The 21102-nt window shown below is 49.6% G+C and overlaps 2 protein-coding genes across 3 annotated transcripts in view; one reads left to right on the top strand and one right to left on the bottom strand.

Annotated features, from left to right (window-relative positions):
• The window catches only part of LOC135056945 (uncharacterized), a 904883-nt gene that overhangs the window by 502060 nt on the left and 381721 nt on the right, over positions 1 to 21102 (top strand). The gene's annotated exons all lie outside the window — the stretch shown is intronic.
• LOC135056977 (zinc finger protein ZFP2-like) overlaps positions 1 to 21102 on the bottom strand; it is a 56820-nt gene that overhangs the window by 23360 nt on the left and 12358 nt on the right. For both annotated transcript variants that reach the window (XM_063962793.1, XM_063962794.1), the window contains exon 3: positions 10321 to 10512. In XM_063962793.1, coding sequence (XP_063818863.1) covers positions 10321 to 10512 — 192 coding nt within the window. The remainder of the gene's footprint in view (positions 1 to 10320; positions 10513 to 21102) is intronic.

Raw genomic sequence — 21102 nt, 5'->3', positions numbered from 1 at the left:
TCCAGTCATCACCCAGACACATCCCCCGTGTTACTGTATAATGTCCCATTCCCAGCAGTCACCTCTCCAGTCATCACCAGGCACGTCCCCTGTTGTTACTGTATAATGTCCCATTCCCAGCAGTCACCTCTCCAGTCATCACCCAGACACATCCCTTGGTGTTACTGTATAATGCCCCTTTCCCAGCAGTCACCTCTCCAGTCATCACCCAGACACATCCCCTGGTGTTACTGTATAATGCCCCATTCCCGGCAGTCACCTCTCCAGTCATCACCCAGACACGTGCCCTGGTGTTACTGTATAATGCCCCATTCCCAGCAGTCACCTCTCCAGTCATCACCCAGACACATCCCCTGGTATTACTGTATAATGTCCCGTTCCCAGCAGTCACCTCTCCAGTCATCACCCAGACACATCCCCTGGTGTTACTGTATAATGTCACATTCCCAGCAGTCACCTCTCCAGTCATCACCCAGACACATCCCCTGGTGTTACTGTATAATGTCCCGTTCCCAGCAGTCACCTCTCCAGTCATCACCCAGACACATCCCCTGGTATTACTGTATAATGTCCCGTTCCCAGCAGTCACCTCTCCAGTCATCACCCAGACACATCCCCTGGTGTTACTGTATAATGTCCCGTTCCCAGCAGTCACCTCTCCAGTCATCACCCAGACACATCCCCTGGTATTACTGTATAATGCCCCATTCCCAGCAGTCACCCAGACACGTGCCCTGGTGTTACCGTATAATGTCCTATTCCCAGCAGTCACCTCTCCAGTCATCACCCAGACACATCCCCTGGTGTTACTGTATAATGTCCCGTTCCCAGCAGTCACCTCTTCAGTCATCACCAGACACGTCCCCTGTTGTTACTGTATAATGCCCCATTTCCAGCAGTCACCTCTCCAGTCACCACCCAGACACGTCCCCTGGTGTTACTGTATAATGCCCCATTCCCAGCAGTCACCTCTCCAGTCATCACCCAGACACGTCCCCTGGTGTTACTGTATAATGTCCCATTCCCAGCAGTCACCTCTCCAGTCATCACCCAGACACATCCCCCATGTTACTGTATAATGTCACATTCCCAGCAGTCACCTCTCCAGTCATCACCCAGACACATCCACTGGTGTTACTGTATAATGTCCCGTTCCCAGCAGTCACCTCTCCAGTCATCACCCAGACACATCCCCTGGTATTACTGTATAATGCCCCATTCCCAGCAGTCACCCAGACACGTGCCCTGGTGTTACCGTATAATGTCCTATTCCCAGCAGTCACCTCTCCAGTCATCACCCAGACACATCCCCTGGTGTTACTGTATAATGTCCCGTTCCCAGCAGTCACCTCTTCAGTCATCACCAGACACGTCCCCTGTTGTTACTGTATAATGCCCCATTTCCAGCAGTCACCTCTCCAGTCACCACCCAGACACGTCCCCTGGTGTTACTGTATAATGTCCCATTCCCAGCAGTCAAATGTCCAGTCATCACCCAGACACATCCCCTGGTGTTACTGTATAATGTCCCATTCCCAGCAGTCACCTCTCCAGTCATCACCCAGACACATCCCCTGGTGTTACTGTATAATGTCCCATTCCCAGCAGTCACATGTCCAGTCATCACCCAGACACGTCCCCTGAAGTTACTATATAATGTCCCATTCCCAGCAGTCACCTCTCCAGTCATCACCCAGACACATCCCCTGGTGTTACTGTATAATGTCCCATTCCCAGCAGTCACCTCTCCAGTCATCACCCAGACACATCCCCTAGTGTTACTGTATAATGTCCCATTCCCAGCAGTCACATGTCCAGTCATCATCCAGACACGTCCCCTGATGTTACGGTATAATGTCCCATTCCCAGCAGTCACCTCTCCAGTCATCACCCAGACACATCCCCTGATGTTACTGTATAATGTCCCATTCCCAGCAGTCACCTCCCCAGTCATCACCCAGACACATGCCGTGGTGTTACTGTATAATGCCCCATTCCCAGCAGTCACCTCTCCAGTCATCACAAGACACGTCCACTGGTGTTACTGTATAATGCCCGATTTCCAGCAGTCACCTCTCCAGTCATCACCCAGACACGTGCCCTTGTATTACTGTATAATGTCCCATTCCCAGCAGTCACCTCTCCAGTCATCACCCAGACACATCCCCTGTGTTACTGTACAATCTCCCATTCCCAGCAGTCACCTCTCCAGTCATCATGCAGACACATCCCCTGGTGTTACTGTATAATGCCCGATTTCCAGCAGTCACCTCTCCAGTCATCACCCAGACACGTGCCCTGGTGTTACCGTATAATGTCCTATTCCCAGCAGTCACCTCTCCAGTCATCACCCAGACATCCCCTGGTGTTACTGTATAATGTCCCGTTCCCAGCAGTCACCTCTCCAGTCATCACCCAGACACATCCCCTGGTATTACTGTATAATGTCCCATTCCCAGCAGTAACCTCTCCAGTCATCACCCAGACACATCCCTTGGTGTTACTGTACAATGTCCCATTCCCAGCAGTCACCTCTCCAGTCATCACCCAGACACGTCCCCTGGTGTTACTGTATAACGCCCCATTCCCAGCAGTCACCTCTCCAGTCATCACCAGACACATCCCCTGGTGTTACTGTATAATGCCCCATTCCCAGCAGTCACCTCTCCAGTCATCACCAGACACATCCCCTGGTGTTACTGTATAATGCCCCATTCCCAGCAGTCACCTCTCCAGTCATCACCCAGACACATCCCCTGATGTTACTGTATAATGTCCCATTCCCAGCAGTCACCTCTCCAGTCATCACCAGACACATGCCCTGGTGTTACTGTATAATGCCCCATTCCCAGCAGTCACCTCTCCAGTCATCACCCAGACACATCCCCTGATGTTACTGTATAATGTCCCATTCCCAGCAGTCACCTCTCCAGTCATCACCCAGACACATCCCCTGTTGTTACTGTATAATGTCCCATTCCCAGCAGTCGCCTCTCCAGTCTTCACCCCGACACATCCCCTAGTGTTACTGTATAATGTCCCATTCCCAGCAGTCACCTCTCCAGTCATCACCCAGACACATCCCCCGTGTTACTGTATAATGGCCCATTCCCAGCAGTCACCTCTCCAGTCATCACCAGGCACGTCCCCTGTTGTTACTGTATAATGTCCCATTCCCAGCAGTCACCTCTCCAGTCATCACCCAGACACATCCGTTGGTGTTACTGTATAATGCCCCTTTCCCAGCAGTCACCTCTCCAGTCATCACCCAGACACATCCCCTGGTGTTACTGTATAATGCCCCATTCCCGGCAGTCACCTCTCCAGTCATCACCCAGACACGTGCCCTGGTGTTACCGTATAATGTCCTATTCCAAGCAGTCACCTCTCCAGTCATCACCCAGACACATCCCCTGGTGTTACTGTATAATGTCCCGTTCCCAGCAGTCACCTCTCCAGTCATCACCCAGACACATCCCCTGGTATTACTGTATAATGCCCCATTCCCAGCAGTCACCCAGACACGTGCCCTGGTGTTACCGTATAATGTCCTATTCCCAGCAGTCACCTCTCCAGTCATCACCCAGACACATCCCCTGGTGTTACTGTATAATGTCCCGTTCCCAGCAGTCACCTCTCCAGTCATCACCCAGACACATCCCCCGTGTTACTGTATAATGTCACATTCCCAGCAGTCACCTCTTCAGTCATCACCAGACACGTCCCCTGTTGTTACTGTATAATGCCCCATTTCCAGCAGTCACCTCTCCAGTCACCACCCAGACACGTCCCCTGGTGTTACTGTATAATGCCCCATTCCCAGCAGTCACCTCTCCAGTCATCACCCAGACACGTCCCCTGGTGTTACTGTATAATGTCCCATTCCCAGCAGTCACCTCTCCAGTCATCACCCAGACACATCCCCCGTGTTACTGTATAATGTCACATTCCCAGCAGTCACCTCTCCAGTCATCACCAGACACGTCCCCTGTTGTTACTGTATAATGTCCCATTCCCAGCAGTCACCTCTCCAGTCATCACCAGACACATCCCCTGGTGTTACTGTATAATGTCCCATTCCCAGCAGTCACCTCTCCAGTCATCACCAGACACATGCCCTGGTGTTACCGTATAATGCCCCATTCCCAGCAGTCACCTCTCCAGTCATCACCCAGACACGTCCCCTGATGTTACTGTATAATGTCCCATTCCCAGCAGTCACCTCTCCAGTCATCACCCAGACACATCCCCCGGTGTTACTGTATAATGTCCCATTCCAAGCAGTCACCTCTCCAGTCATCACCCAGACACATCCCCTAGTGTTACTGTATAATGTCCCATTCCCAGCAGTCACATGTCCAGTCATCAACCAGACACGTCCCCTGATGTTACGGTATAATGTGCCATTCCCAGCAGTCACCTCTCCAGTCATCACCCAGACACATCCCCTGATGTTACTGTATAATGTCCCATTCCCAGCAGTCACCTCTCCAGTCATCACCCAGACACATCCCCCGTGTTACTGTATAATGTCACATTCCCAGCAGTCACCTCTCCAGTCATCACCAGACACGTCCCCTGTTGTTACTGTATAATTTCCCATTCCCAGCAGTCACCTCTCCAGTCATCACCAGACACATCCCCTGGTGTTACTGTATAATGCCCCATTCCCAGCAGTCACCTCTCCAGTCATCACCCAGACACATCCCCTGGTGTTACTGTATAATGCCCCATTCCCGGCAGTCACCTCTCCAGTCATCACCCAGACACGTGCCCTGGTGTTACCGTATAATGTCCTATCCCAAGCAGTCACCTCTCCAGTCATCACCCAGACACATCCCCTGGTGTTACTGTATAATGTCCCGTTCCCAGCAGTCACCTCTCCAGTCATCACCCAGACACATCCCCTGGTATTACTGTATAATGCCCCATTCCCAGCAGTCACCCAGACACGTGCCCTGGTGTTACCGTATAATGTCCTATTCCCAGCAGTCACCTCTCCAGTCATCACCCAGACACATCCCCTGGTGTTACTGTATAATGTCCCGTTCCCAGCAGTCACCTCTCCAGTCATCACCCAGACACATCCCCCGTGTTACTGTATAATGTCACATTCCCAGCAGTCACCTCTTCAGTCATCACCAGACACGTCCCCTGTTGTTACTGTATAATGCCCCATTTCCAGCAGTCACCTCTCCAGTCACCACCCAGACACGTCCCCTGGTGTTACTGTATAATGCCCCATTCCCAGCAGTCACCTCTCCAGTCATCACCCAGACACGTCCCCTGGTGTTACTGTATAATGTCCCATTCCCAGCAGTCACCTCTCCAGTCATCACCCAGACACATCCCCCGTGTTACTGTATAATGTCACATTCCCAGCAGTCACCTCTCCAGTCATCACCAGACACGTCCCCTGTTGTTACTGTATAATGTCCCATTCCCAGCAGTCACCTCTCCAGTCATCACCAGACACATCCCCTGGTGTTACTGTATAATGTCCCATTCCCAGCAGTCACCTCTCCAGTCATCACCAGACACGTCCCCTGATGTTACTGTATAATGTCCCATTCCCAGCAGTCACCTCTCCAGTCATCACCCAGACACATCCCCCGGTGTTACTGTATAATGTCCCGTTCCCAGCAGTCACCTCTCCAGTCATCACCCAGACACATCCCCTAGTGTTACTGTATAATGTCCCATTCCCAGCAGTCACATGTCCAGTCATCACCCAGACACGTCCCCTGATGTTACGGTATAATGTCCCATTCCCAGCAGTCACCTCTCCAGTCATCACCCAGACACATCCCCTGATGTTACTGTATAATGTCCCATTCCCAGCAGTCACCTCTCCAGTCATCACCCAGACACATCCCCCGTGTTACTGTATAATGTCACATTCCCAGCAGTCTCCTCTCCAGTCATCACCAGACACGTCCCCTGTTGTTACTGTATAATGCCCCATTCCCAGCAGTCACCTCTCCAGTCATCACCCAGACACATCCCCCGTGTTACTGATTAATGTCACATTCCCAGCAGTCACCTCTCCAGTCATCACCAGACACGTCCCCTGTTGTTACTGTATAATGTCCCATTCCCAGCAGTCACCTCTCCAGTCATCACCCAGACACATCCCCTGGTGTTACTGTATAATGCCCCATTCCCAGCAGTCACCTCTCCAGTCATCACCCAGACACGTCCCCTGATGTTACTGTATAATGTCCCATTCTCAGCAGTCACCTCTCCAGTCATCACCCAGACACATCCCCTGGTGTTACTGTATAATGTCCCATTCCCAGCAGTCACCTCTCCAGTCATCACCCAGACACATCCCCTAGTGTTACTGTATGTCCCATTCCCAGCAGTCACATGTCCAGTCATCACCCAGACACGTCCCCTGATGTTACGGTATAATGTCCCATTCCCAGCAGTCACCTCTCCAGTCATCACCCAGACACATCCCCTAGTGTTACTGTATAATGTCCCATTCCAGCAGTCACATGTCCAGTCATCACCCAGACACGTCCCCTAATGTTACGGTATAATGTCCCATTCCCAGCTGTCACCTCTCCAGCCATCACCCAGACACATCCCCTGGTGTTACTGTATAATGCACCATTCCCAGCAGTCACCTCTCCAGTCATCACCCAGACACATCCCCCCTGGTGATACTGTATAATGCCTGTCATGAATCTGCATTCTCCATCGCATCACTACTGTGGAACTACAGGTTCCAGCAGTTCATTTCTGTTCCAGTTCTAGTTTTCAGTCTACTGCAGTCTGGAGTACACAGTGCTTCCGCTAACTCACAGCTGATTTGAACACCTAATCCAGCGGGGTGTGCTCTCACAGAGATGCAACATCCAATCATCACAGACCAAGGGGTATAAACTCCAGTTCCTGGCTCAGTCTCATTGCCTTGGACAACACGTCACATTCTGTGAACAGGCGTCTCCTGTTTGCAGTCCTCTGTCTGCAGAGATACCCCTGTGTATTGGACCTGTGGAACTACAGGTCCCAGCAGTTCCAGTTCCGTTCCAGGTTCCAGTCTTCAATTCTTTGTTTCCAGCAATCTCCTATTTCTGGCATCTGCAAGTTGTTTCCCTGTTCCAGTATTCCTGTGGAACTACAAGTAGCAGCAACCACTCCAGCTCTCCTGCGAGTCACATTCAGTGTGCAAGTTCCTGTGTTCCAGTCTCCAGTCTTCATTGTTCCAGTTTGCTACAAACTCCAGCCACAGTCTGCTACACCAATCTGCAGTAAGAGACTTTCCTCAGGTGTCTTCTCAGTTCTCAGCCTCTTCACCTAATTACCAGCATTCCACACTGTGCATTGCCTTTAGCACTTAACATCTTGCTGTGTTAGGACTGTCTCCTGCTAGGGCCTTGCTTGGCTTAAAGACGTATGCTTCTACAGAGACTGTGTGCTTTGATGGCTATTTGTTATATACCAGAGTTTTGTTTGCAGCATCTGATTTCATTATTGCCTTATTAATATCAAGTTTCAAGTTCATCTTCATTGCTTATTTGTTACCAGTGACTTTGAAATATTCATTTATCGGATTAAGTTATTATTCATTGTTCCTGCCATCGGTTATCCCTGTGTGATAATAAATATCAAGCGCACATGCGTGGAACTTTTTGTCCGTTTCCCAGTTTCCTCTATCACTCCTACACTGACCCACTAGTGCCCCCTCCGGGGACATACTAAATCAGAAATCTGACAATGACCCATTCCCAGCAGTCACCTCTCCAGTCATTACCCAGACACATCCCCTGGTGCTATTATATAATGTCCCATTCCCAGCAGTCACCTCTCCAGTCATCACCCGGACACATCCCCCGGTGTTATTGTATAATGCCCCATTCCCAGCAGTCACCTCTCCAGTCATCACCCAGACACATCCCCTGGTGTTACTGTATAATACCCCATTCCCAGCAGTCACCTCTCCAGTCATCACCCAGACACGTGCCCTGGTGTTACTGTATAATGTCCCATTCCCAGCAGTCACCTCTCCAGTCATCACCCAGACACATCCCCTGGTGTTACTGTATAATGTCCTATTCCCAGCAGTCACCTCGCCAGTCATCACCCAGACATATCCCCTGGTGTTACTGTATAATGTCCTATTCCCAGCAGTCACCTCTCCAGTCATCACCCAGACACATCCCCTGGTGTTAGTGTATAATGTCCCATTACCAGCAGTCACCTCTCCAGTCATCACCCAGACACATCCCCTGGTGTTACTGTATAATGCTCCATCCCAGCAGTCACCTCTCCAGTCATCACCCAGACATATCCCCTGGTGTTACTGTATAATGTCCCATTCCCAGCAGTCACCTCTCCAGTCATCACCCAGACACATCCCCTGGTGTTACTGTAAAATGTCCCATTCCCAGCAGTCACCTCGCCAGTCATCACCCAGACATATCCCCTGGTGTTACTGTATAATGTCCCATTCCCAGCAGTCACCTCTCCAGTCACCACCCAGACACGTCCCCTGGTGTTACTGTATAATGCCCCATTCCCAGAAGTCACCTCTCCAGTCATCACCCAGACACGTCCCCTGGTGTTACTGTATAATGCCCCATTCCCAGCAGTCACCTCTCCAGTCATCACCCAGACATGTCCCCTGGTGTTACTGTATAATGCCCCATTCCCAGCAGTCATCTCTCCAGTCATCACCCAGACACGTCCCCTGGTGTTACTGTATAATGTCCCATTCCCAGCAGTCACCTCTCCAATCATCACCCAGACACGTCCCCCGGTGTTACTGCATAATGCCCCATTCCCAGCTGTCACCTCTCCAGCCATCACCCAGACACGTCCCCTGGTGTTACTGTATAATGTCCCATTCCCAGCAGTCACCTCTCCAATCATCACCCACACACATCCCCTGGTGTTACTGTATAATGTCCCATTCCCAGCAGTCACCTCTCCAGTCATCACCCAGACACATCCCCTGGTGTTACTGTATAATGTGCCATTCCCAGCAGTCACCTCTCCAGTCATCACCCAGACACGTCCCCCAGTGTTACTGTATAATGTCCCATTCCCTGCAGTCACCTCTCCAGTCATCACCCAGACACGTCCCCCGGTGTTACTGCATAATGCCCCATTCCCAGCTGTCACCTCTCCAGTCATCACCCAGACACGTCCCCTGGTGTTACTGTATAATGTCCCATTCCCAGCAGTCACCTCTCCAGTCATCACCCAGACACATCCCCTGGTGTTACTGTATAATGTCCCATTCCCAGCAGTCACCTCTCCAGTCATCACCCAGACACATCACCTGGTGTTACTGTATAATGCCCCATTCCCAGCAGTCACCTCTCCAGTCATCACCCAGACACGTCCCCTGGTGTTACTGTATAATGCCCCATTCTCAGCAGTCACCTCTCCAGTCATCACCCAGACACATCCCCTGGTGTTACTGTATAATGTCCCATTCCCAGCAGTCACCTCTCCAGTCATCACCCAGACACATCCCCTGGTGTTACTGTATAATGCCCCATTCCCAGCAGTCACCTCTCCAGTCATCACCCAGACACATCCCCTGGTGTTACTGTATAATGCCCCATTCCCAGCAGTCACCTCTCCAGTCATCACCCAGACACGTCCCCCGGTGTTACTGTATAATGTCCCATTCCCAGCAGTCACCTATCCTGTCATCACCCAGACACATCCCCTGGTGTTACTGTATAATGTCCCATTCCCAGCAGTCACCTCTCCAGTCATCACCCAGACACATCCCCTGGTGTTACTGTATAATGTCCCATTCCCAGCAGTCACCTCTCCAGTCATCACCCAGACACATCCCCTGGTGTTACTGTATAATGTCCCATTCCCAGCAGTCACCTATCCTGTCATCACCCAGACACATCCCCTGGTGTTACTGTATAATGCCCCATTCCCAGCAGTCATCTCTCCAGTCATCACCCAGACACATCCCCTGGTGTTACTGTATAATGTCCCATTCCCAGCAGTCATCTCTCCAGTCATCACCCAGACACATCCCCTGGTGTTACTGTATAATGCCCCATTCCCAGCAGTCATCTCTCCAGTCATCACCCAGACACATCCCCTGGTGTTACTGTATAATGTCCCATTCCCAGCAGTCATCTCTCCAGTCATCACCCAGACACATCCCCTGGTGTTACTGTATAATGTCCCATTCCCAGCAGTCACCTCTCCAGTCATCACCCAGACACATCCCCTGGTGTTACTGTATAATGCCCCATTCCCAGCAGTCACCTCTCCAGTCATCACCCAGACACGTCCCCTGGAGTTACTGTATAATGCCCCATTCCCAGCAGTCACCTCTCCAGTCAGCAGCTGAATGATCTTGTTGGTGAGATCCAGGATCTTCTGGTCATTGTGCCTCTCATGTATCAGTGAGTGAGGTGGAGGCACCGTGATGGGGCTCTGGGTCCTGCTCAGTCCTCCTGACACATGGTGATGGCTGCTGGGTGTCTCACACTCACCGGATGTCTTCCTCACTACTGTGTAATCCTGTGTATTGGGGCCGACATCAATGAAAAGTTGAATTAATCTCCACCTAAATGGGGCTGATTATTCGGGTGTTCATGGTGCATAATATACAAGCGGAGTCTATTTTTTTTAAATATGTTTTCATTGACTCTGAAGCGTATTGAACAAAAGATGAAAGAGATGAAAAGACGGAGATAACAGGCAGAGGAAGCCAGCAGGGACATAAGTAACATTCTCCTCGTTTCCTCCCACACTCTAAGAAAACACAGGTAGGCTAATTGTCTCCCAATGAGAAATGAACCCTGGTGTGCAAGTGTGTGTATGTACATGCGTTTAGTGCAGACTGGATGGGCCAGGTGGTTCTTATCTGTCATCACATTCTATGATCCTATGATTGGCTAGTGTGGTACCGGCAGGAAAACAACAGGCGTTAGGCTCCGCACTCCACAACCCCTTCCCTATATAATACCTGCACACTCCACCTGGCCATCAGTTTAATTTTCTAACAAAGCGTATGAACCCTCAGGAATAATACAAACAGCAATTGTCACAATAAAAGACGACAGGGTGGGAGCGCAGTGCCCCCCAGCTGGATTATGAGGAATACCAAAATCAAGTTTCCTCATTCATCCACGATGAAGAACAAACTATATATTATGGTAAGAACTTACCGTTGATAACGATATTTCTCCTAAGTCCACAGAATAACAATGGGATATGATGCAGCGACAGAGGATTTTCACCAATCGGTCAAAGCTTTTTCGGCCTCCCAGCATGCAACGGGCCCGTCCATATATCCCCGCCTCCTGGCTCAGGCAGATCAGTTGTATTCCAAAGTTCAAGGCAGGAACATCATAGATAGCCCTAATCAGGCGAGAAGAACACACATGCACACCCTTCCGTACAAGAAGGAAGAGTTTAGTGAGTAAAAGGATCCTCAAATCAGGTGTGTCAGGGTGGGATCCCTGTGGATCCTGTGGACTTAGGAGAAATACTGTTATCAACGGTAAGTTCTTACTATAACGTATATTTCTCCGGCAGGGTCCACAGGTTATCCACAGGATAACAATGGGATTTCACAAAGCAATTTAGTGGTGGGGACACTCCTGACTGGACAGGAGAATCCTTAGCCCGAATTCAGCGTCATGAGAGGCAAAGGTATCCACGGCATAATGTCTAATTAATGTGTTAATGGAAGACCATGTGGCTGCCGTACATATCTGTTCTGCTGAAGCACCACGTTGTGCTGCCCATGATGGATCTACCTTACAAGTAGAGTGAGCAGAGACATTAGCCAGAACAGGGAGATCAGCCTGAGAATATGCTTCTGAAATCGTCATCTGAAGCCATCTTGCCAGTGTCTGCTTATCAGCAGGCCATACTCTTTTGTGAAATCCATAGTGAAAGAGGAGAGAATCTGTCTTTCTGATGGCACTGGTACGATCCAAGTAGATCCTTAAGGCACGGACCACGTCCAGCGATGCACTTCCCACAGAAAGGCCAGATACCTGAGAAGCCGGGACTACAATTTCTTCATTAAGGTGGAATTTAGACACCACCTTAGGAAGATACCCAGATCTAGTTCTGAGAACTGCTTTATCTGGATAAAAAAATCAGGAATGGGGAACAACCTGACAATGCCCCTAAATCGGATACTCTTCTAGCTGACACCATAGCCAGTAGAAAGAGAACTTTAGCTGTCAGCCATTTAAGATCCATTTTATTAAGTGGTGCAAATACGGCAACCTGAAGGGCCTTTAGGACTACACTTAAGTCCCAAGGCACTGTAGGAGGAACAAAAGGAGGTTGAATGCGCAGCATTCCCTGGAAAAAAAGTACGCACATCCTGTAAGTTTGCAATTTTCTTTTGGAACCATACAGTCAATGCCGACACTTGCACTCTCAAGGAAGCCACCTTCAAACCTTTATCCATTCCTGCCTGAAGGAATGCTAAGACCCTGGAAACTCTGAAAGACTTAGGGTCCATTTTCCGTTCACTGCACAAATGAATATAGGTTTGCCATATTCGGTGATAAATGCAAGCTGAGGAATGTTTCCTTGCTCTGAGCATTGATTGAATTACCTGTTGTGATTATCCTCGACTTCAGGATAGAGGTTTCAAGAGCCACGCCATCAAAGACAGTCAGTCCAGATGTCTGTGATAACAAGGATCCTGCATCAGTAGATCTGGACGTTGATGGAGCGGAAGTGGACCATCCATCGACATTCTCTGCAAATCTGTGTAACAATGCCTTCTGGGCCAAGCTGGAGCTATTAGTATCACGGTACCCTTTGCTTGCGTTATCTTTCTTACCACCCTGGGTAATAGGGTGATTGGAGGAAACACATAAGCCAGATGAAATTCCAATCTCACCGACAGGGCATCCACAAAGATCGCTCTGGGATCCTTTGTTCTTGACCCGTATGCGAGTACTTTGTTGTTCAGACAGGACACCATGAGATCTATCACTGGCAACACCCACTTGTCCACTAGAGTCTGGAAGACCTCCGGGTGTAGAGCCCATTCGCTTGCCTGAATGGCGTGTCGACTGAGAAAGTCCGCTTCCCAGTTTAGTACTCCCAGAACGAACACTGCGGACGAGGCTGGATGATGAAGTTCTGTCCACTTTAGTATGTGACTTACCTCCGTCATCACTTCCCGGCTGCGAGTTCCTCCCTGATGGTTGAGGTACGCCACTGCCGTCGCATTGTCCGAGCGTATCTGAACTGGTTTTCTCCGAAGAATGTCCTTTGCCTGAATCAGTGCCATGTATATGACCCAAAGTTCCAATATATTTATTAGCAGGCGACTTTCTTCCTTGGTCCATTGCCCCTAGAAACACGACCTTCCTGACACTGCTCCCCAACCCTGGAAACTGGCATCTGTTGTCAAAATTTCCCAATCTGATATCCGAAAGGGTCTCCCCTTGTACAGATGGGATGTCTGTAGCTACCAGGCTAATGACCTTCTTACTTCTATCGTAAGAACCATAGTTTGTGTTTTTATCATCTGATGCAACCCATTCCAAGAATCAGTTGCTGCAGAGGCCTCGAGTGGAACTGTGCATACTCCACCATGTCGAAAGTTGACACCATCAAACCCATCACACTCATTGCTGCATGTGTAGCAAGTCCTGAATCCTTGACTGAACCTTGGATATCTTGTTCAAAGGTAAAATTACTCTCTGAAGACTTGAATCCAGTACAGCCCCCAAGTGAGTAATCCGCTGTGGCGGAACCAGAGACGATTTTGTCCAATTTATGAGCCACCCATGTCATTGCAGATGACATAGGAGCAATTCCTGCGACTGTGCCAGGATGAAAAGATCGTCAAGGTATGGAAAAATTCTTATCCTCTGCTGGTGGAGATAAGCTGCCATTACCACCATAATCTTGTATATACTCTGGGAGCTATGGCTAACCCAAAGGGAAGGGCCTGGAACTGAAAATGCTGTTGGAGGATAGCGAACCTGAGATAATACTGATGGGACAGTGCTTCAGGAAAATGCAGGTAAGCATCCTGTATATCCACGGATACCATATAATCCCCTGGCTCCATGGCCAAAATGATGGAACGTAAAGTCTCCATGTGAAACCGAGGTACCCAAATGTATTTGTCCAGAAATTTGAGATTGAGAATGGTCCGAAATGACCAATTTGGCTTCTGAACTAGAAACAGGTTGGAGTAAAAACCCTGTCCTCGGGGGCGTGGCCTGGAGGCTGGGTGAACAAGCTGTGTTTCTGGTGAGCTCCCATGGACCTGGGAGTTTTCATATAAAATCTCAGCCTTTACATTATTTTTATTGGCCTAAAATACCCTGCATACGTCCCTATAGCACTGGGGCAGGTGGCGAGTTTGAGCTGCGGAATCGGGGAGCCGGTCTCCTGGCTCCCGCGGATTGCGGCCTACTCGTCGCCCAGAAGCCGGGGCCTAAATTTTCACTCCGTTCCTCGGCGGAGGGACGGACCTGCCGTGGACGCTGTACGGACCTGCCTCCACCCTGCTCATCGCAGGGACATTGAAACAGAACCCCTGGGGATCCCTGTTGGCTAGCGGAAGGAGGCCTGGGACCTGATAGAAGCCGGGAGGTGCGCTCCGGAGCGCGGGCGGCGTCCATCTTGGAGGACGGAGCATGGGAGCTGAGGCGGCGGAGGCACGGAGAAGACGCCTGACGGACTTAAGAGGTGAGCGTATAGCAGCATCCTCCCCACTGAAGTGACTGCTCGCCACCCCCGCCCGAGTCCCGGGTGTGTACACCGTCCACCGGCAGCGCGCTGCTACGAGGGGCCGGGGCTATCCCCCCCACCCCCCCCCCCTGCTTGTTGGATAAAAGCGTGCAGCCGGGATCTCTTGCTCCTGGGCCTACGAAGGGACTGCAGCTGCGGGACCCGACGGAGCGCCATATCCCTGCTCTCCCCCACCAACATTTACCTATCCCCGCTCCTGCCACATCCAGCGGCACCCAGCAAGAGTCCGCAGTCGTCCCCCTAACGGTCGACCACCAGGTGGCGTGCGGATCGGTTTGGGGCCCTCTCTGGGGGTTGTCTCCCGTCTTCCGGACCTCACCTGATTGCTGAGCCCTGCTCACCCTCCCCCCTGCTCACCCTCCCTCCTGGACCCACAGCATTGACATCGCAAAGCACACCTGGGGGCCCTAAACTGAGGTTAGCCCCACACATGCTGGCACACCATCTCTCTCCCCAGCATTTGATTTAAACCTATACGCAGGAGGTGCCTCTTGGCCCTTTTCAGTGAGACCATCATTCACCGGGCTCAATCTCGCTCACTCTCCCCCTAAGGGCCACCTATAACCATATATAACTGGGGCTATTTGTTTCTATCTCAAGGCACTGGACTTTTCCTATACTACAACATACAGCCCGGGGGTGCCACCCCCCGGCCTATTGCCGGAGTCTCTCTATACGATACCCAAGTCCCCCATGATCTCTTCAAGCCGGGGAATGCTCTGCTGAATTCCCATGGGCACGACCCGGGGGGTCTTCTCATGCTCTGTCTCTATGCAGCCTACATGATGGATCACTAATTACTTACGTTATACCTCAGCTCTGACCTATGACCTTCGCTATCCTCGGGACTGTCCTACACCATGCCTAAATCTAAATCCAAGTCTAAGAAAGCCACAGCTTCGGCGGAAATCTCGACCTTTATATCCAAGATGAAGTCTAGTGCGGCTAAACCCCTAGTTGCCCCCCCTCCTGACCTGGTTTCGGAATCTGAGGAAGAATCATCAGTCCCTGAACCTTCCATGAAAGAATGCTTCTCCTCAATTCTAACGGAAATGAAGTCGCTGAAGCAGGCTTTCCATTCGGAGATCCACAAAGCCATCTCCGGCCTTAAGGTCGAGATATCCGATCTTGGAGCCCGCACTAATGAGGTGGAACAGAAAATCGATGAAGTCATCACCTTCCAACAGGAGCTGGAGCGCTCAGTACAAGTCATGCAGGAGGATATATACCTTCTCCAAGATCAACAAGAGGACGCTGATAATCGCGCAAGACGTAACAACCTGCCCATTAAATATATCCCAGAGTCAGTAGAACCAGCCCAACTGGAGGATTTTCTCCTCAGGTTCTTCCAGCATCTCCTACCGGACGTCCCACGTGAGCAGTTCCTCTTGGACAGAGCCCATCGCTCACTACGTCAAAAGCCCTCAACCTCGTCTCCCCCGCGAGACGTAGTTTTACGCTGTCACTATTTCAAAACCAAAGAGAGAATTTTGTCAGCTGCCCGGAATAAAGATGTGTGCCTCTTCGAATCACATAAGCTATTGGTGTTTCAAGACTTATCCCCTACTACTCTCAAGAGACGCTTTGATTTGAGGGAGTACACCCAAATCCTCAGAAATAACAAAATCCGCTACAGATGGGGCTTCCCTTTTGCTCTAATTGTACAGCTGGATGGGAAAAGTCTGGTAGCACGTTCCAAAGAAGAGGCTCACAGGCTCCTGTTGAGACTGAACCTGCCCCCCCCGGAGGCCAACAAACCTCCCTCCCCTCGGGATGCGCCAGATCTCCGACATTCCCCAAACTCACCCCTCCCTCAGCGAGCGCCTAGACGTCTTTGGTCGACAGTCCCGGAGAAAACCTCTACAAGCCATGACCCGCCGTGAAAGTTTCTGTACAGATGTACTGCTGGGTCACTATAGATGTAAAATGTCATTGTTTTACAAACTAGTTTAGAGTTGTAAGAATCTCTTTCTGAGTTGAGATTGTTTATTTGCTTATTTACTTATATAATTCCAACGGTGGTCCACTGTGGCAGGTTGTTGCAACGACCCCCTCGGTCGCCCCCCCATAAGTTTAATTGGTGGGCGTCCCGGTGGCCGAGGCCGCGCCCTCCACCGAGCCTCCATAGTCAGTTTTGAGCATGAGGGAGTTCTCTTCTCCCTTAAATTCCCCATACGGGTGCTCAAACATACAGACCCGTACGCAGCGTACAATGGGTCGGTGGCTCGGTCAATTCTACTTGTTTATTTTACAGTATCTTAAAGGTCTTTTTGTGACTTTTATGATTCTTCTTTTTTTTCTTCTTTCTCTTTTTCTTCCCCTTATCTTTCTTCCCCAACTTCCCGCTCTTTCTCTCCCCCTTGTTCCCCTCGTTTCCCAGGGAGACTACTTAAGGTTCAATAAGATCTCTTATGCTATACTTATACTTGTAACTTTATGTCTGTTAACGTAATATCCTACAATGTGAAGGGCCTTAACAGTCCTCAAAAGAGGACCAAGTTATTTCTTTTTCTGAAACAGGTGAGGGGAGATCTGGTATTCCTTCAGGAGACGCATTTTAAAGGGATTTCCCACCCTGAACTATGTTCTAGACGCCACCCTGTTGCCATACACGCCTGTGATCGCACTCATAAGAAAAGAGGGGTCGCCATTCTGATTCCCGCCCATTTACATTTGGAATCAGACCGAATCATTAAGGATAAGCGCGGTAGGTTTCTCATTATAGTAGGTAAACTTAATAATGTCCCTATCACCATGGTTAATGTCTACGCTCCCAATATTAACCAGGCCTCGTTCTTTGCTTCCTTAGACTCCAAAATCGCCCAATGTAGGAAAGGTGACCTCTTAATAGCAGGAGACTTTAACACCATACTACATCATAGTCTGGATCGCTCCCATCCCCTCCCACGGTCCCAGTCCCGTATCAGCACCCGCAACTCCAGAGCCCTACAGTCGCTGCTTAAAAATCACCTCCTATTTGACTCCTGGAGGGTTGTTGATCCCCTAATTAAGGACTACACGTTCTATTCTCCAGTCCACAATCTATATACTAGAATTGATATGATTATGGTCGGGAGGGACCTAACATCCAGAATCCAGAACTGCTGTATTTATCCAATCACGTGGTCTGATCACGCCCCGATTTCTCTGACTCTGACTGGGCTAGCCAGCACTCCTCCCCCCCCCTCCTGGTCGCTTAACGACGCCCTCCTCCAACAACCTGAAGTATTACAGCAAACCACTCAGGTATTAACTGACTACTTCAACGAGAACCAAACCCCCGGTATATCCGATACGACCCTGTGGGAGGCACACAAGGCGGTCCTCCGGGGCCACTTCATTCAGACTGCGGCCAGGATCACCAAGCAGCGCTCCCAAAAGATTCTAGAGTTATCTAACCAGCTCCACCAAATGGAGGAAGTGCATAAGTCCTCTCTAGACCCTGCTGATTTTGAGACGGTTCTTAAAATCAGAGGAGAACTTAATTCACTATTGTCTCATAAGACTGAAATGTGCCTTAGACGCCTTAACCAGATTTACTACGAAAAAGGGGATAAGGCGGATAAACTATTAGCCAGAAAGTTGAGGGCTAGGATTTCCTCCAAAAATATCTTATCCATTCGCACCAAACAAGGGGCTTTGACCCATGATCCTGACCGCATTCTGGGTAAATTCGAGGAATTTTACAAATTGCTGTACAACTCAGAATCTACCCCCCCCTCATCACCGAGACTTGAAAAGGGAATTGATTCCCTCCTAGACAAATGTAACCTACCGTCACTGAATAGCGCGACAGTGTCCCAATTAGGCTCTGAGATTACTATTGAAGAAATAGAGAACGCACTAAAAACTCAGAAACCGGGCAAAGCCCCTGGACCCGATGGGATGTCAATTACTTATTATAAGAAATTTAAGGGATTGCTTCTACCCCACCTTTGCCGGCTCTTCAATGGTTTCCTAAGTGGTAACCCTCTATCACCCCGTACCTTAGAGGCACGAATAGTCTTAATACATAAACTTGGGAAAGATCCCAACTCCTGTGCCAGCTACCGCCCCATTTCCTTATTGAATAACGATATTAAGTTATTCGCCAAAATTATAGCCTTAAGATTAAACCCTGTCCTCCCGCGCCTAATACACGCTGACCAGGTGGGCTTCATCCCAGGCCGACAAGCCAGAGACAATACACGAAGAACTATTAATCTGGTTCATCTCATTAAGAAAACTAAAATACCTTCTGTCCTTCTCTCACTAGATGCAGAGAAGGCTTTCGACAAAATACTATGGCCTTTCATGTTTGCCACTCTACGCAGATTTGGTCTGGGAGGAAGCCTACTTCAAGGCATTCAGGCACTTTATTCCAACCCCTCCGCTAGAGTTCGGGTCAACGGCAAAGACTCTCAACTCTTTCACATTAGCAACGGTACACGCCAGGGGTGTCCCTTGTCTCCACTAATTTTTGCTATGACGATCGAACCTCTGGCGTGTATGGTGAGGGCCAACCCCGATATCAAAGGCATACATGTTGGGGAAGAGGAATTTAAACTGTCATTATTCGCAGATGATGTCCTCCTGACTATCTCCTCTCCCAATATATCCATCCCTAATCTATTTAAAACCCTCTCATTATACTCTCATTACTCTGGATATCGTATTAATTACTCCAAGTCGGAGGCCCTCCCACTACATCTCGACGAGAATACCAGATCTCTCCTTGCTGCTAACTATAACTTCTCTTGGCGCTCCAAGAAAATCAAGTACCTTGGAGTGTACATCACAAACTCCTACGACTCTCTATACTCTGAAAACTTCCCTGCCCTTTTCAAATGTATAGAGTCTGACCTTAGAGCTTGGGACAAACAGATTATAGCCTGGTTTGGATGGATAGTTTCAATTAAAATGAACATCCTCCCGAGGGTCTTATATCTGATCCAAACAATCCCCGTGAGCATCCCTGCTGAGGCCCTATGTCGAATCCAGAAATTATTTGTAAAATGTATATGGTCTGGTAAGCCCCCAAGAATTAGGACCTCCACTCTGATACGTGACCCGCTGGCGGGGGGTAGGGGATTGCCGGATATTCGTAAATATTATCATGCAACCCACCCGAGTCAGGCTCTGGCATGGTTCTCCCCTGCCCCCCACCTGCCTTGGATCCGAATCGAGCTTCTGGCGGCCGGGGTCTCCTCTTTGGTTTCCCTCCTCTCACCGACCAAGCCACTGCGGTCATTACAAACCTGTATCCCTTCGACAAAACTCACTTGCGCCTTGTGGCTCTCCTGCATTCGACATTATGGCCTATCCACTTTCCCATCTCCTATCACGCCCATATGGGATAACAGGGACTTCCCTCCAGGCTCCACTTTGCAATCTCACTCGTGGCTTCATCTGAATCCACGCCCGGGTATCGTATTTGATTTCATAGAGGGCTCCTCATGGCGTTCTCTACAATCTTTAAGTGACAGATACGATATCCCCCAACCCGTGTTTTACGAATATTTACAGCTCCGCTCCTTTTTAAGTTCCCTTCCCAAATCCCAAGTTATCCGCTAACTCACCCCCTTGGAACGTCTATGTATTTACTCTCCTATGCGGCAGGGTATTATCTCTATACTCTACGGATTATTACGTTCCCTGAAGGCAACAAGCACCCTCCCCCATGAACAGAAGTGGGAACGGGACCTAGGCCCTCCACCTGATGAAGACGCATGGGAAACCATTAGACAAAAGGTTGCCCAATCATCAATTTCCTCCCTTGTGAAGGAAAACTCTTATAAAGTCTACACTAGATGGTATCGGGTTCCAGCAACACTGCATAAAATTTTTCCCGGGTCCTCCCCATTGTGCTGGCGTGGATGTGGCCAGATCGGAGACTTTAAACACATCTGGTGGTCATGTCCCAAAATGCATACGTTCTGGTCTCAGGTGGAGGCTCTCTTAGGTTCTGTCTTCTGTTCAAGGATAACTCTGGGCCCCTGGTCAGCTTTGCTGAGCCTACCTTTACCCAACCTAGACAACCAAGCTAATAGCTTAGTTCTTCAAATCTTACATGCAGCCCGCTGTGTAGTAGCAAAAAATTGGAAAAATACCAATACTCCCTCTAGAAGCATGCTAATTGCTAAAATTTGGCATATTTCCACGATGGAGAAAATCACAGCCTCCTTACATGATAGGTCGGACAAATTTAGGAGGATATGGGAACCATGGTTCACCTATAATACGCCCCACGCTACCGGGATTGGATGAGATACGTCACACTGTGAGGCAGCTCTCTACACCACATAGGTCCCAATTAACTTAAGAGGTGTAATACAGACCCTGGTTGTACAGATGGTGTGATTGGTAGCTGGGAAATATTACTCT

This window comes from Pseudophryne corroboree, chromosome 3 (genome assembly GCF_028390025.1).
Source record: "Pseudophryne corroboree isolate aPseCor3 chromosome 3, aPseCor3.hap2, whole genome shotgun sequence".
In the NCBI taxonomy this organism is placed as follows: Eukaryota; Metazoa; Chordata; class Amphibia; order Anura; family Myobatrachidae; genus Pseudophryne; species Pseudophryne corroboree.
This window is presented reverse-complemented; position numbering and strand designations above follow the sequence as displayed.